The 17,282-nt window shown below is 46.1% G+C and overlaps 2 protein-coding genes across 4 annotated transcripts; one reads left to right on the top strand and one right to left on the bottom strand.

The window, feature by feature from the left end:
- The first annotated feature begins 4 nt into the window (after positions 1-4).
- Positions 5-2,292, top strand: NHP2 (NHP2 ribonucleoprotein). Its single transcript, XM_053377300.1, has 4 exons — positions 5-231; positions 342-411; positions 1,449-1,554; positions 1,905-2,292. The coding sequence occupies exons 1-4, from the start codon at positions 75-77 to the stop codon at positions 2,028-2,030; spliced, it is 459 nt and encodes a 152-aa protein (XP_053233275.1). The 5' UTR covers positions 5-74; the 3' UTR covers positions 2,031-2,292.
- Positions 2,293-4,213: 1,921 nt separating this feature from the next.
- On the bottom strand, positions 4,214-14,083 carry RMND5B (required for meiotic nuclear division 5 homolog B). Of its 3 annotated transcripts, XM_053377292.1 has the most exons (10): positions 13,747-14,082; positions 13,165-13,333; positions 10,257-10,402; positions 8,451-8,585; positions 8,033-8,133; positions 7,463-7,629; positions 7,006-7,171; positions 6,826-6,928; positions 6,562-6,716; positions 4,214-5,577 (listed from the first exon to the last, which is right to left on the bottom strand). In XM_053377292.1, the coding sequence occupies exons 2-10, from the start codon at positions 13,301-13,303 to the stop codon at positions 5,514-5,516; spliced, it is 1,176 nt and encodes a 391-aa protein (XP_053233267.1). In that variant the 5' UTR covers positions 13,304-13,333; positions 13,747-14,082; the 3' UTR covers positions 4,214-5,513. The 3 variants fall into 3 exon arrangements, with proteins under 3 accessions (XP_053233267.1, XP_053233268.1, XP_053233269.1); XM_053377293.1 differs by lacking the exon at positions 13,165-13,333 and having other exon boundaries at positions 13,747-14,083; XM_053377294.1 differs by lacking the exons at positions 13,165-13,333; positions 13,747-14,082 and adding an exon at positions 10,922-10,972.
- Between the last annotated feature and the right edge of the window lie 3,199 nt (positions 14,084-17,282).

Raw genomic sequence — 17,282 nt, 5'->3', positions numbered from 1 at the left:
CCAGAGTTCCTTGCTCTGGGAGGCTCAGGAGCGGAAGTGGCTGCACGTGGGTCCGCGTTCTTTCGGCGGCAAAGATGGGCAAAGCCAAGCACCAGGAGTCGAGGGAAGAGCCGGAGCCCGAGGCGACCCCGGAGAAGTCGTACCACGAGCTGGTGGAGAACGTGAACGCCATCGCGCGGCCTCTGGCCTCCCGCAAGTTGACGCGCAAGTTGTACAAGTGCATCAAGAAAGGTGCGCGTGCAGGACGAGGAGGGGAGGGGAAGGAGGGCGGTCCGGCTTTCGCGGGCGGTGGGGGCTCCGTCCAACAACCCTTGATGGAAACTCTCCCATTTGACTTGCAGCATCGAAGCAGAAGCAGATCCGGCGTGGGGTGAAAGAGGTCCAGAAATTCATCAACAAAGGCGAGAAGGGGTAAGAACTCCGCGCCGTTGCGACGCGATGTGCCGCCTTTCTCTCTCCGTGCCGCTGCCTGACGCTAGCAGTTCAGATCTTGAATTCGGAGCCAGTCTTGTTCGCCAGGTCTGGTCCCTACTCTCGCCGTGTTAGGAAATCCTCTTTCTGGCTGTCTATCTATCTATCTATCTATCTATCTATCAATCATCTATCTATCTATCGGAGAGAGATATAGACACGCAGTTATATGTTGTTTAGACACACACACACAAAGCTTTGGAATCAGTAGATGACATTTTCTGAGATGTTCCGGGTCGCAAGCTTTCAAATAATCCTCAACTAGTTTATAATCCTGTGATTCTGTTGGTGCAAGAGACAAAGGGACTGAAGGGACTGCTTTTAGTGCAGTCATTGCCAAACTGGTGCCTTCCAGCTATTTTGGCTACAGCTCAGGGCCCCAGCCAGCACAGCTGATGGGAGTTGTAGTCCACAACACCTGAAGGGCACCTGATTGGTGAAGGCTGTGCTAATACAAGGGTGAGGAACCTTTATATTCCATCTCCTCTTAGTCACAGCTAACATAGCTAATTTTCAGGGATTATCAGATTTGTAACATTTGAAGGCCTTCATCCTTGAAGGCATCATCACCAGAGAAACAATCTGGTTGTGTGTGAGAATGAGTAAGGGTGTCTTGCATGCAAATGAGTATACTTTGCCCAGCAAAAACAGATTTTAATCCTTTTCATCAGACTTCATTTTCAGTTGGCTCTGCATAGTAAGTTTTTTGCCTTGCATGGACCTACTTGCCCCAGTGAGCTATTTCACCTGCTCCCTTATGTGTGTACATGCATGCTTGAAATCTCTTATTTGTGCAAATGATGACTGCAGAGATGAAGCACAATTTGATACGTATACACAGGATTATACCTGTATTACAATATCAAATATTTGGAAAGATTCATAATATATCTGTTTTAATGTGTTTGTTGTCTTCTCTACTTGCATTGCTCTGGTCTTATTTTTGTTGCTGATGCTGCATTGTCTGTCTCTCTTAGGATCACAGTTCTTGCAGGAGACACACTTCCTATTGATGTCTATTGCCACATTCCCATCATGTGTGAAGACAGGAGCCTTCCATATGTCTACATCCCTTCCAAAACGGTAATGTAGGGTGGGGAAGTAGAAGAAAGGGATTCTCTCTTTCTGTGGATCTAGAGTGGAAACTGTATCTAGAGTTGGAAATGACCAGGATTCTAACATCGTTTTGTTTCCATGCTAGTATTAAAATATGGCTTCCGTTTCTTGTAGAATTTTTATTCTTCACCATAGACCTGCATCCTGATAAGGAACAGAAATCTTGGTTATTCTAGAAGAGCAGTTTCACACAGCTGGCATTTATATAATTTCTCCATGTGAATTGGTACATGGTCCGTTTGCTGCTTAAAGTAAAAAAGGTAAACTTGTATGTGAATTAGGAAACTGAATGCTGCTTTCCTATTTTTTTCTTTCAGGACTTGGGAGCAGCTGCAGGTTCAAAGCGACCAACGTGTGTTATCATGATCAAGCCCCATGAGGAATATCAGGAAGCCTATGATGAGTGTATGGAAGAGGTGGAGGCTCTTCCCCTCCCTCTGTGAAGAACATCAGTAAGAGATGCTACTAAGACTGACAAACAGGCACTTGCCTGGGCAGTACCTTGACCCTGATTTTAGAAGAGCCGTGCAAGGAAGAGAATACTGCAATTGGCACTGTCACCAGCCCTGTGGCTCATACCCGCTTCAAGTGCCAGATATTAAGCAACTGATTTAGAAAGAAGTTATTGACTTGTCTTGCAGCAAGGGAAGTTTGTGAAGCTTGGGGGGGGAGGCGGAGAGATTAAACTCATTAAAACACTTGTAATGTGTAGTGTCTATTACAACACACTATTTACCCCTACATACCACAACTTATCCTTGACAAGGTGAAGTGTTCACCAACTTTTACATTCTTCCACTTGAAGTAGATACATAAATGATTTTTAAATTTAATGTGTAAGCTGATCAATCCACATATGGTAGAGAAACTGCAATATCCCTATTTTGGCAGGGCAGGTGGTGGCAGTGGGCGTTGTCCGTCCCATTTATTTCAGTGTGAGAGCTGACATAGTTTGTTCCCCTGGGCTGGGGCAACAGGAGAACTTTGGGGCTTGTAGGTCCACAGCTTCTCCCTTTTAAACATCCTTGGACTTTTAAAAGAAGCACCACCTGTGGAACTTTTCAGTCTCCTGAGAGGAGGATCTCAAGGTCAGCTTCTCTGCCCTTGAGAGATGCCCCCTACCTCAAAAGAAATAGCACCTCTGAGATGCCCTTCCAGGGACCATAGAAGTGTAGCCTTAGTTAGCCTCCAGCTATTTCCCTTCTCCAGTCTTATGTAATCTAGACCACTGTGGTGTAGTGTTGGACTAGGGCCTGGGAGTTCAGAGTTCAAATCCCCACTTGCCATGAAGTTCACCGAGTGACCTTGGACTAGTAGTCACTGCCATCAGGCTAATCTACCTCATAAGGTTGTTCTGTTTATGGGGAGGGAAAGCCATGTATGCCACCTCGAGCGCCTTAGAGGAAAGGTGGGATATATATTTACTGTATTGTCTGCTCTATAGGACACACTTTTCCCCCCTCCAAAAATTAAGGGGAAATATGTGTGCGTCCTATGGAGTGAGTGCAGGCTCCTTGGCTTCAGCGATAGCAACGCGAAGCCTCCAAAGCGCAGAGGGAGCACTCCCTCTGCGCTCCGGAGGCTACGCGTTGCTTTCACTGAAGCCTAGAGAGCAAGAGGGATAGCCGCCTGAAGCCTTTGGAGTGCAGCGGGAACTCGTGCTGCACTCCAAAGGCTTCGGGTTCCTTTTGCTGAAGCCGAGAGAGCAAGACTCCTGGCTTCAGCAGAGAGGGAGAGCTGCGCAGCACCCCTTCAGCCAAGCGGGAGGAGAAATGGAAGGGGCTCCGCTTCTCCTGCCGCTTTGCTGAAGGGGCGCTGAGCAGAGAGGGGGATTTTTTTTCTTGTTCTCCCCCTCTAAAACAAGGTGCGTCCTATGGTCGGGTGCATCCTATAGAGTGAAAAATACGGTAATAAAATAAAAATAATACAAGTAAACACAGAATGCATGGTGAAGGGAGATGGACAGTTCCGATAAGTCCAGCGGCAAGGGCCTTCTGGTGGTTCCCTCACTGCAAGAAGCCAAGTTACAGGGAACCAGGCAGAGGGCCTTCTCGGTAGTGGCACCCGCCCTGTGGAACGCCCACCCACTAGATATCAAAGAGAAAAACATCTACCAGACTTTTAGAAGACATCTGAAGGCAGCCCTGTTTAGGGAAGCCTTTAATGTTTGACGGACTGTTGTATTTTAATATTTTGTTGGAAGCCACCCAGAGTGAATGGGGAAACCCAGCCAGATGGGCGGGGTATAAATAATAAAAAATTATTATTATTATTATTACTACTACTACACCTGTGTAAGAGTTTTGCTCTGCTGGGAGACTTTCAAAGCAATATTGTCAAGAACGTGTCTACTTTAAGGAAAATGTTTCTTTTTTGTTCTAAATATATCAACACCAAAAACCATACACAAGTTTGCTGAAAAGAAATTTATTTAGCTGTATTTCCATGCCATCCATCTCTAACCTGGGTTTAACAGTTCCTGGTGCCTCGGAGGAAGAAAAACTAAGAATACATGCAGTGTGGCATCATAAAAGTATCTTTAAACGTCTCCCTCCAGGCTAGAGCAGATCTTCACATCCACTGTTATTCCAGACTGATACTCCAAACTACTGCATTTTTTTTAACTACAACAAAAATCTAATTAAAGTGCAACTTGTAGGCACCAACTCCTGCGCCTACAGCTTTAAACTATTTACCCTCACCGTTCTAATAAAAATGGGCTCAGCTTTCAAAGCTAAGTTCAGACTTCAAGCAACACAGATTTAAACTCTGCCAGTTGTTTTAATATTACTTTCGGGTCTCGTTCCAAGGGAGTTCAAATCTCTAAATCAGATTCAAGATCCCTGTTAATTATCCATACCCCCATTCTCCCATATTACAGAGCATTTTTAGGACCATTGCCTAAAATAGTTCACCTAGTCAGGTTCTGATGTGTATCTGTAACCTTAATGAGTACTTGCAAATGCTGTGAATTGTCAGCAACAGGGGAAAGGATTACTTCAAATTTCTTGAATAAAATAGACTGTATACCTACTTTTAAAGATGTCTCAATGATAGTTACTATTCTACCAGCTTTCTCAACCTGCACAAAGTCATGGTACTTTCTCCATTTTCTACTCCTTCACAATAGATAAAGCAGCTTAGCTAGGCTTTCTAACACTCAAAAGCAGCAAGCTGCTATCATGTACCTGTCATAAAGTATGAATTTCTTCAATACAGTGCTGTCCCAGTTTTTCACTTGTGTTATTTTCATTAGGAAACAATACACCTTATTACTTATCCCTTGTTTTTTGAAGAGCTACACTGTGTATTAGTACACAGAGGGCCCAAACTCCACCTTTGTTGATTCAAATATTTTCACCATTGCATTTCCAACCTATTTTAAACTTTTCTTCAAAATAGCAGTAAGCCAAGTTTCCAGCATACTTCTCCCAACTTAAATTCCATCCTTCCCATTGTCAAAAGCACATATTGGGCAGTGGGAAGAGAAAGGCAGCTCTAAGACTCCCCCCCCCCCCGCCAACTGATGGATTGAAACAGAAAAAAAGACCTAGATTTATCTTGAAGTGTTTTAAAAATAGCAACAGCTCCCTGTGTACTATTTGTGATACAAGCTGTATCTCAACAAGTAGAGCTATGCATGGGGAGAGTGTAAACCATCTTGCTAGGAAGGATCACTGCCAGTTAAAGCTCCCAGGAAGAATCCTAGGAAGTTGTATGTTGCGAGGAGTACAGAATAATGTGGCTTGGCTTACAGTAGACATAAGATTGCTCTCCTCTGGCCCAGTGAGCTACAGTCAGTTCACAGCGTGTAGCAGCTAATACTGTTCACAGCAGAAGACCCTTCCTGCCAGCATATGCCACCTTCCATCAAGCATTATCCCAATAGCCTATTTTCACCAGAACATCTCCAAGGCATGCCATTATCAAAAGATTAGGCGTTTTCCATCAGCTGGGCTCTGCTCCATGGGACAATATGGACACTTCAGCCTGCACAAAGAAAGGTCAGAATCAAAACAAGGCCTTAGAATTCTCATTGGCAAGTAGTCCTACCAGACCACTAAAGCAGATAAGCAGGAAGCTGACCCAGACCCATACTTCCAGTAGACCACTAGCAAGTCCTGGTGTTTGGTCCACTACCTCACTCTCTTCTCTGCCCTGTTAACAAGTCTGATTTGGCCTTGGGCTTGCCAGTTACTAAGAAACTACAAGGAGCAGTGCTAAGGTCCCCCTTACTGTAGCAACTGCAGTATGACCTAGTTACCCAGCAGAGGGCAGCAGACACAGTGAAACTAACATGTAGTCCCAAAAAATAAAATGATAGTGAGAAACTGCTTCAAGATGAAAGGGACTTCCTGGACCTACCATATTTTTCGCTCTATAAGACGCACCCGACCATAAGATGCACCTAGTTTTTAGAGGAGGGAAACAAGAAACATGAAAGCAACACAAACCCTCTTGAGCGAAGTGGCAGGAGCGTTCCCGCTGTGCCCAAGAGGGTTTGCGTGGCTATCCCTGAAGCCAGAACAGCAAGAGGAATCGGTGCACACCGATCCCTCTTGCTCTTCTGGCTTCTGGGATAGCTGCGCAGCCTCTTCAGGGCAGCAGGATGAAGGCTCCCCGCTGCCCTGAAGAGGCTGTGCACGGCTAAGCCAGAAGCTAGAACAGTGAGAGGGAGCGCTGCGCAGCGCTCCCTCTCACTGTTCTGGCTTCGGGGATAGCTGCACAGCTTGCATTCGCTCCATAAGACGCACACACATTTCCCCTTACTTTTTAGGAGGGAAAAAGTGCATCTTATAGAGTGAAAAATACGGTACATGGAAATGAGATGTGTGGGGAATCTAATCCTGTCAGGGTGACAACAGCATTTCACAGGTAGGAGACCCTGGATACTTCAATTTTTCAGGCAAGAGTTCATCATCCACAGCCTCCCAGAATGGAGGAAAGTAACAACAGTTTGTAAAAACCACTCACTTCCCTCCATTGATGAGCTTGTTAAGGGCATCTCGAGAAATAACATGCCCACAGATGAGCTTGATAGGTGGGTTAGAATCAGTTGTCTGCTGTCGCAAAATGGGACATGCAAAGACCGAGTGGTACCAGCATTTCATCCCAAGCTCAATTTCAATCTGATAAAACAAGCAGAAAATAATTAGGCCCATGACCTGGTTGTTACAGTTAACTCTCTTTCACAAAAATATCCCCACCCTGCAGCCCCTGAATGGGCCAGGCACTCACAGGCAGCTCATCTTTGTGGCTCCAGACACCCGTGCACTGTCTCTGCTCAATCACAGCCTTGATGTTCATCAGCACCGGCAGTGCTACACATCCTGCAGCAAAGCTGCCGAGAGAGAAGGAGGGAGGAGATAGCTCAGCACTGCTCAATCCACCGCCAGTCCCACCCATAACAAGCTTTACCTGACACTCAGAGGTGACTCCACTGAGAGACCTAACAGGGCACAGGCATCACGAGTGAATATCTCACAAATCTCAGTCCACTGACTCTCATCCAGAAGATGCCTATATGGAGAATTCTTAAGGCCCAAACGCAGGTACACCAGGCTGCCCATCATCACCTGGATCTCTGCAGATGACAAATGCAGGAAGCAGCACTCAGGTAAACATACTTTTGCTAACGGGGCTGGCCTGTTATGGAACCAGTTATTGGGAAATGGTTGATACCTATGGCAATGACCAGGCTGAGTCAACAACTCCCAAGACTTCCCCTACTAAAAAGGGAAACTCCACACACTTTGAAGCAACAAAATAGGAGCCCATTCTATTGGGTGCGGCAAGGCCCAGAGAAACAGCCTAAAGGCAAGAAAGCTCCTCCCAAGGAACAAGTAGCAGAGTAGGCTTCTGGAAACAGCCTCACCTTGCTGATGGAGGTGAGCAAAGGGCTGGAAATGGCGTGCGTAGCTCAGGGCCTCTAGCTCCTTGCCTGGACCGCCAGCAAGGAGCCTGATGAAGTGGAGTCGATGCAGCCGGAACTCCAGATTGCTGTTCATTTCTGCCAGCTGCTGTCGGTGGAAGACTGCCCAACTGAGCAAGAGACAACACTGCTCAATGCCATCATCTACATATAAAGCTGCCCTTAGAGTGGGTGCTGCTCCAATCCAAGCTACATATTTGTGGACGACCTGGTCTGAGGCAGGTTGCAGCAGCATGCTGTGAGCTCACAAATTCAGGTATCTTATTACAGGAATACCCTGGCCTTGTGTAGAAGATAATGAGTGAAAACAAAACAAGCAGAACTTCTCAGTGCTTGTTGGAAGAGAAAAGATGGCAGACCCATAGAGTGGATAGGCTCACTGATAATGAGGAGTGTGGTTCCCCCAATGGCCCTTGCCATAGGCCCTACTTCAAAATCATTCTGTTAGGACTCTGTTTTCTCTCCCACTGTACTTCCTAAGCGGGGAAACAGAATATAGCTCATCATTCTTACCTCAGAGCAGGCTCCAGATCCTGTTTGTGCAGAGCTTCCAATATGCTGTTAAGTTCCAGGAATGGCTTTTTAAAGTCTACATCCACATTCACAGTGGATTCCTGTGGAAGGATAAGCCAAATTAGAACAAGGCTCAAGGTAAGATATATATATTCCCAGAGGGAAGCTGTCAAGTACATATCCAGGTTGGATAGAACAGGCAGCATAATAGGCAGCTTGTTGTACTTCGCAGTGGAACTGGCTGGCAGGTTCAGGCTTCTGATCCTCCTGCATTTGTAAGCAAGAAACAGAGACCTTTCCTGGCACATCTCAATGGCCAATACCAAGAAGCGCCATAGCACAATGTAGAGATACAACTATCAGTTCCCATACACCATGCAAATAACATTTGCACTTCCAACTCCTCAAACCCCTGTACCTGACACAGTTCCTCTGCCACTCCCAGCATCCCTTGTTGGTAGAGGTGCTCTATGATGGCCAACACCAGGATCTGCTTCTCTTGAGACTCCCAGACCATAGCAGGAACAATGCCACACAAATCAGCATCAAAATGCTGGAACAGAACAAGGAGTCAGTCATTCAAAAGCACTAAAGAAAGCCCCAGACCAAATAGTATTCCAAATCCCAGAACAATAAGTGGCTTTCCATCAGCACTGAGTACAATACTAGCTGTCATCCCATATCACTATGAATTTGGCAGTAGCTACAGACAGGTAGAGAAGTATATTGAAGTTTTGGACGTAGTAGTGGCAGCCATATTACACCCCATGCAAGTCTTTTTTCAAATTCAGGGGCATTCTTGTCAGTAACTTGTTTGCAGTAATTTAAACAGTCTAAGAGAAAAGACGACAGGCAAGCAACAGAGCGTAGGAACCTCAATAAAGCTTGTAGATCACGGATGCAGCCCTCAATCTAATTTCATTCTGGTGGCAAGGAGAAAAAGGGAGTGTCCTGCCCAGCACTATCATCATGTAGCTCCCCCACAGACTATCCTTGAGGAAACTATCAACAGAAAAAGCCCTACTCTTGTTGTTTATGAACATCATCAACCCGGAACTGAGGCTGAATTCAGAGCAAGGAATTGGATAGGTAGAAAGGCTTGTTGTGTGCTGGAGAAATGTGGATGCTCTTGATTTAACAGCAAAAGAAAAGCACATGGGTTAAGTCTTCCTCTCCATAGATACTGATGGGGAGGGACCCTAGGCCCAATCCTCAGTTGAGGCAGGAGAACTTCCTTCTATTTCTTAAATGATATATCAGACAACAGCTGAATTACTGGTTTCAACTCCAAAAACTTATTCATGATCTGGGCTTCCCACAGTGCTTGCCACTAGTTCTTCATCTTTGAGTTTAAAAAGGGGGTATAGTCATTTGATGGAACTTATGCATGTTGGAAAGCAAGGTGGGTTGCCATCCTGGCAACTGCAGAGAGATCACATTATCATGGCATGAACAGAGTTTGCAATGGTTTCTAGTCATGTTCACTATCAAGGCTTAAATAATATCCCTCTCCTTGGCAACAGTCAAGGAAATTCTCACAAGATTAAACTCTGATTCTTCTGCTTAATGTCCCCTGTGCTTTCACTCCTAGCCCTGCAAAACCAAAACTAATCCCATTTAAACTATGTCTGTGAAGAAGAGAAAAAAAACAGGAGCCACCCTTGTTTAGCCAATACAACGCACACATGTGTTTACTAGAAATACTGAACTCTGGACAATCTAATACAGTGGAACCTCAGGTTGCGAACATGATCCGTGCGGGAGGCACGTTCACAAAACACAGCACCGTGTCTGCGCACGCGCATGACGCAATTTGGCGCTTCTGTGCATGCGTAAAGCATGATTTAGCACTTCTGTGCATGTGCAAGTGCCGAAACCTAGAAGTAACCCATTCCGGTACTTCTGGGTTCGCCGCATCTGTAACCCGAAAACACGCAACCCACAGCATTCGCAACCCGAGGTATGACTGTATTCTTTTATGCAGAATTCTAGATTTCAGTGTTAACACAGAGGAAAGACACTGGTTCTGAAGGTTGGAAAAACAGGGAGACATTTGTGGGCCTGAGTAAAATCAGGCAGTGTGGATGTAGTCAAAGCACAACACAGGAGAGAAGATGCACCTCACTAATCCATAAAAGACCCATGTTTCAATAATGAGCTCTATATAGGATGATGGAGCATATGCAAGAAAAACATTCCCACCTTGCTCCTGGAACCTACTCACCCTATCGATTGCTTTGCCCACACGAGAGATACTGCTGTGAATGTCTTTGTGGTCTGAAGCTAGGTTCTGCACTGTGTCTTTGATCTTCTTACAGCATTGGGACATAACCAGGGAGAGAGTAGCAGACAGTGGCGTTCGTTGCAAGGCTGCAGGAGAAGCAGAAATTATATCTTAGTGTGGGTGCCAGTTCAAGAGTATACAAGTAACTCGCATCTTACACTTATTTTACTTACACAATTGCAGCTGTGTGCAGGGAGGTATTTAAAAAAGTAGTATAAACAGCAACAATTGGGAAACACTTGCCTATGAGCACTCCAATTGGAGAACAGCCTTTACCAAAGGCGTTATGGGCTTTGAAGACACTCAAACTCCGGATGCAAGGGAGAAACGTGCTAAGAGGAAGGAATGCTTGGCAAAGCCACACTGTGATCAGCTCCCGCCCGAAATCCAATGTCCCCACTGTAGAAGGACGTGTGGATCCAGCATTGGCCTCCACAGTCACTTATGGACTCATTGTTAAAACCGTGTTTATGGAAGACAATCTTACTTCGCTACAACTGACCGCTAAGGAAGAAGAATTATTAAATACATGGAGAGCAGGGGAAACCCACTCTCCATTTGTTTATTCTCCACCCATCCACGCAAGGCTGTGATCACCGACTTACCTGGCTTTGGGAAGGCAGTGCTAGGGCTCTGGCAACATCCTGGAGCCCTCACATCCAAAGTTCCCAGTTTTGGACATTTTTGCATTTACATGTGGACTCCCAGAACTGAACCATCATGTAAGATGCAAGTTACCTGTAGTCTATAGAGCAAGACTTCCTCATTGCTTACAAATTTGATCTGGAACAGGTAGGAATTAACAGAAGCCAACAGTTTCCCCCCAGATCTTAGTCTTGGGAGAAATTTATGTTCACCAGTAAGAGAACGAACACATTATGGGGCTATGGGAGGGTGGGATCTTAATTTTATCTATTTATTATTACATCTATCCCACTTTTCTTCCAAGGAACTCAAGGTGACATACATAATTCTCCCTCTTTCCTTTTTATCTTCAAAACAACCCTATGAGGTAGGATAAGCTGAGAGATAGTGACCAGCTCAAGATCATCCGAGGAGCTTTCATGGTCACATAGGGATTTATATACTGGTCTCCCAAGTCCTAGTCCAGCACTCTAACCATGACACCACACTGGCTTTCCCCACTGCTTCTAGAGCAGGAACACTCAAAACCAATTCTAGGAATCTTCCTGCTTTCAAATAGATGATATATAAATTATGGTATAATATGCTCCAAGAAAACAGGAGAACGTTCTATAAAAGCAAAACACACATTCAACCTTTTCACTAATCTATTAGTAACATAAACAATAGCTTTCATTGGTTAACACAATCTTTGCTGTGCCAATTTATCATCATTAGTCCTAAGAGAAAACCTTGGTTCTGAGTCCTAAACAAACAACTTTATTGATAAATTCTGGTTCAGCAAACTCATGCCAAAATTTCCCTTTTGTCAGAGATTTCCTTGAAGTTTCAATGTACTGATAGTCTCCCAGAGACACTGTTCCAGCAAACAAAGAGGTAGAGGTTGAGGTTGTAAACATCAACTTCCCTACCAAGATGGATCACAATCTACCAGTACTGTCATTCCTGAAGATATTTCAGTACATCCTCCTCCACAGTTACTTCAGATTTGTGGGAAATTTGTATCTTTAGGTCAATAGCACTACCACTGATACCTGAACAACTCTACATTATGCCAACGTATACAATATTTATGGCTGTCTTCGATCAACCATTATTTGGCTTCTGTTTCAAAAGGTTCGAAGACTTCAAGATGGTACAGTGATACCTCGGTTTACAAACAGTCCTGTTTATGAACTACACGGTTTACAAACTCCACAAAACCGGAAGTAGTGTTCTGGTTTGTGAACTTTACCTCGGTCTACAAATGGAAGCCGAACGGTGGAAAGGCACCGGCGGCAAAAGGCCTCATTAGGGAAAGTGCGCCTTGGTTGAAGAACGTATTTGGTTTAAGAACAGACTTCAGGAACAGATTAAGTTTGTAAACCGAGGTACCACTGTAACCTGTTCCACGACTGGTCCAGACTCAGGCTGATGGCAGGGTAAGAAGTTAGAAATGTGTTAGACTGTGTAGCTACAGAATGGACAATACAAGTCCTATCTTAACCCAGAAACATGCTGACCACTACACTGACCACTTCCTTTAGGAAGTACACAAGCTTCCAGCTACCACAAGGAGCACACCACACGCTCCACTGTCGGTAACTCAAGCTTACAATGCAACCAGATTTGTTCTGGTTCCTTGGACAGGGACTCACAATTAATTCACTTGTAAAATGACTGAAGCAAATGATGCACCCTGTAGCTACATTTCATTGCCTTTGGGGCTCCAGGGATTACAGATTCCCCCACCCACCCACATTATATATCTGCCAGCTGAGGATAACACTTCACACATTTGATGCATCTAAAAAGAAAAGGAACAGCCCTGCCACAATATCAAGTTAGCCTACCTTACACGACAGGGTTGCTGTTTTTACCCCCATAGTGTCCACATGAAGCTAGCCACTCTTAAACCCAAACTGGGCGACCTTGGGCCAGCCACTCCCCTTCAGCCTAAGCTCTACCTCACAGGGTTGTCGTTGTGAAGGACAAAACAGGTCAACCCCTCTTGGAAGAACGGGATGTAAATGTAATAAATAATGTGGGTGGATCATTCTGTGCTCGGTGGGGCTTATATTTTCGAACTAATGAGAAGTACACTCGAGAAGCCGCCAGCTGTAGCCGCTCCCGACGCCGCCCTCGACCCACCCGCCCTTCCTTCCTCGCTCCCTCAGAGGCAGAAGCCGACTGGCCACCGCCAGACGGAGGCCCCCGCGCGTACCTGCAGCGCCCAGCTCCTCCCTCAGTTGGCTGACGTAGCGCAGCAACTCCTCCAGACCTCGCTCGCAGTGCTGGCCGTAGCACAGGAACTTCTGCAGCACTTTGTCCAGCTCCCTCTCCACGCAGGCGCAGCGCTCCATCGCCCCGGCCTTGCCTCTGCCGCGCGCGCCCTGGAGGAGGCGGGACAAGAGCGCCCAATCAGTCACTGGCCCGGCGCGGCCATAAAGACCCGAGCCAAAGGGGAAGGTGTCAGGGAGGGAGAGAGGGAACGGAAAGGAAACCCCCCTACCCGCTTGGTACTGGCCGCTGTTAACGAGAAAGGTACTGTGGCAGCCCCTTATGGGCTGGGAGTGTGTATTTCACGGCCCGGAGCGTTCAAACTGGGAAGGTGAGGGACACCATAGGCTTTAACCGGTCTAAGACACTCTCTGGGCGAGACTAGACCACCGTACTGTGGGGGTGGAGAACACACGCACACCCCTTATATTACAGTGGCACATTCCTTTACTGGTCGGTGTGAGCACTGGACGGCACCATTTCCAGGGACAGCCGGGGTGGGGAAGGGGGAAAGAGAACAGCTAACCTGAGAGTCGCGGAATGAGACGTCAATCTTCTCCGGACCGGAACAACAGAAGAATAATTGCGTATCAAGCCGCCTCCTTCCCTGGTGCGGTCCTATATAGGCATAACTGCTAAAGTTCTCTAATGATGGATCAAACCATCCTCATTTTCGGATAGGGTGTGCCTGGAACGAACCATCAACGGGCAACAGCTGGGTGGAACGGACCATTCTTGGCTCGGATGACGTGCAGTGCAGGACTGGAATGAACCATTTTTAGAGCTAATCGGGACCCACTTTTAGTTTGAAAGCCCAACGAAGTGTTTCTGCAGTGACAGATCAGGCAGAGGCTTGTCGGTTTGTGAAAAGTAGCTCATTATCTAAAAAGGTACCTATTAAGAACGACCAATCCTAGCAGGTTTAGTGCTCCAACTAGTGACACAGCCCTGGCATGTTTTACTATGGCTTTTCTGAAGCATTTCTGTTAATTCTTCAGCTCAAGGTGTCAGAGGTGATACAAACCTTTAATATTTGCTCACGGAGCATGTCTACGTAAATATTCATCTTGATTGCTGTAGTGCATTCTGCATGGGGCAGCCCTTGAAACTTCACCCGATACAAAATGCAGGTAGGCTGTTGGTTTATCTAGAGCCATATAAGCCCAATTCTGGGAGAGCTCTGGTGGCATCCAGTTACATCTCAAACTTAAATGCAATGTCTTGGTTTTTACCTTTACAGTACTGTGCAACCCTATAAGCATCTACTCAGTAGTAAGTCCCATTGCGTTAAACAGGACTTACTTCCATTGGGGCAAGAAGGGAAAATAAGAAGTATCCCTGCTTTCCATTACCAGTGGTACATTCATTTATTGGTGGCTTATATGAAGGTTTAACAACTCATTTCCTATATATTTATTCTTCTAGAGGCAAATCAGCAGTGGTCCCTTACCTTTTGGAAAACACTACACTGCAGTCCGTTCAACTTTTATGAAATGCACATGGTATCTCATTGCTCTTCTAAGGTTTTCAGCCTGGGGCATTACATTGAAAACAATGAGCAACATGTGCCAGACATTTTATTTTCCTTATGTGTGCATTTCTTTTTCAATCACACCTTGATTAAAATTTGATAAAACAACTAAACACCCAGCTTATGCACAGAAATTTGGCCGTTGCTTATGCAGATGAATTGTGTTGTGTGTCCACAATGCTAGTACAGTAGACTTGCAGTGGAGCATCAGTACCTGTTTGGGTGCCTCAATGTTGACAAAGGCGAATCCACAGGCAGTCCACTTCATAGACAGAAACTACAGCAGCTGAAAAACAGGAGCTAGTCTACAGAAAACCTCTGACCTTGGCTTGTGACAAAAATGTAGTGTCCACATCTTTGCTGGATATAAACCACAAAAGTGGGAAAGGATTGTTGAGCAATGTTCACCTACAGGTCCAGGAAATGAAATGGCAGAACTGACACTAAGGAACGATCCCACCAGTGAAAAACACCAAAGTGAACAGTACATGCTTTTGAGGCTGTCTTATGTCCAGCTGTAGTGGGAAGAAATGTAAAGTGGAGTGACACACTTGTCTCCACAAAAGCTGTAGAGACCAGGTTTCTGGGCTGGGGGCCAAGAAGGAAACACTGCTGTCATAGACCTTTGGAGGAAACACATGCCAAACGCAGGATGGCTGGAGGGGCCAGGACGTCTGAGCTTTCCAAGTGTTTTTGGATTGGAGCTGTAGCACCGCAGATTTCTTTGTATCAGTGGCACCTGCCCGGGCCCCATCTCCTTCCAGGGAATGAATCAGTCCTGTGGAATTCAGGAAACTGGTTTGTCCAGCAGCTCTAGAAGGCAAGCACTACTGCTCCCTGTGACGCCTCAACTCTTCCCTGTGGCATCTGAGCTAGCAGCTTGGTTTCTGGCTTTGCTGCCAAGTTTTGGTGCCGCCCTCTCCTGGGTTGCTCCTCAACTCCGCACAGCTCTAATTGATGGGTGGAAACCTGCTTTGGGGATTTTGGATGAGGCGCCAACAGAGCACTGGACTGGTGTGGGCACAGTGAAACAAACAAGGGATTTCAACAGCCGGCTGTCCGACAAGAAAAACAAGCCAAGCCTCTGCAGTTTCCTGGGACCAGGGAAGTCCAATTTAACTGGAATTGTAGGAAGCACGTTCCCAACCAGGCCTAGTATTTTTATGCAGCCTGGTGTTCTTATGCAATCTATTTTGCAATTTCTTCATTAATTTCCATTCCACCATTCACTAACCCAGGCCTTTGGCTTTGGGCTTTTGGCTTGGACATGAGCCAAGTACACATCATAGGTATCCAATAAATACATTAGATTTCTAGAGGTGGCGGGGCCACAGTGAAGCTCAGCCAGTTTCTCAGGCTAATAAATTAAATTGCTTAGCTGCTTCAGTTGCAGTATAATTTAGAGAAATTTTTGCAGGGAAGGAAGCTGTGTTATATAAGACTGGATATCCCACACCCAGCACAATATTTGATCATCAGATCTGTCAAATCCTCTGCCAGCCAGCAGATAATTATTTTGTTTTCTGCTCTTGCTAGTTATGCTGTACATTTCCTGAATTCAAATGGCTTGGGCCTGCCAAACTCTCTGTGCTCACCTCACACTTTTCTTACCAGTTGGGTGAGCAAACGCTGTTCTAAAGCAGGAAGAGAAGCTGCAGGATGCTAGAAACCACAATCAATCCTTTCTCCATCATCTCAGATTGCAGTCCAGATAAAGGATTATACTGACTTTCCACCCTTGAATTCAGAAAAATGCTTCAAGAAGATTCCCTCTTATCACCACCCCCCACCTACCCACCCACCCACCTCCCTACCGAAGAAACAGAGGCAAGAGAGTCATCTCCATTCTTGTCTTATGCATGGCCCCATTTCTTCTCGCTGCTCTAACTGGCCTAGGTAAGACTGCAAGAACTGGTTGTGGAGCAACATAAGCATGTGTATTGAACGTTCATTACAGTATAAATGCCATGGTCAACAATAGCAGAAGTCTTAGGGGATACTACAGTGGAAAGAGAAAGCAACAAACATGGAGCCAAAGGTGTCAGGCAGATTTTTATTCCAGGAATTGCCAGGTAGAACTTCCATTTCAGGACTCATCACTCTGGCCCAGAACCTTCAAATCCAAAAACTGGGGCACCAAGCAGCAACAGAACAGAGGGACAGAACAGTCCCACCCCCATTCTCCCCATTGCCTATGGAGGAACTGGCCCAAGCCCAGATGACCCTGCCTGCCCTCTGGATTGATGAGCCCAATTGGTTTGGCTTTCAGTGAGCTTTTGGACCAGACTTACACATTCTGGAGCTGAACATCTTGTCACTTACAATACAAGGAGCACACAACTGGAGCTTCTAAGACAGGCACAGCATGAGGACCAGCAGCGGAGCAAGCCAATCAGGTGCCTGGGGCAGCGCGCATGCCCTGTGCCCAGGGGCAGCACCAGCCAGAGCAGGACACTCCGCGGGGCCTCCAAGGAGTCTGTCTGCCTGAGGGGGAGGCTGAGGGGGAGGCGGCAGGCAGACCGTTTGGGGTA

The sequence above is a fragment of the Podarcis raffonei genome, chromosome 2 (assembly GCF_027172205.1).
Source record: "Podarcis raffonei isolate rPodRaf1 chromosome 2, rPodRaf1.pri, whole genome shotgun sequence".
In the NCBI taxonomy this organism is placed as follows: domain Eukaryota; kingdom Metazoa; phylum Chordata; class Lepidosauria; order Squamata; family Lacertidae; genus Podarcis; species Podarcis raffonei.
Note: the sequence above shows the minus strand (reverse complement) of the source record. Positions and strands in the feature narration are given on the sequence as shown.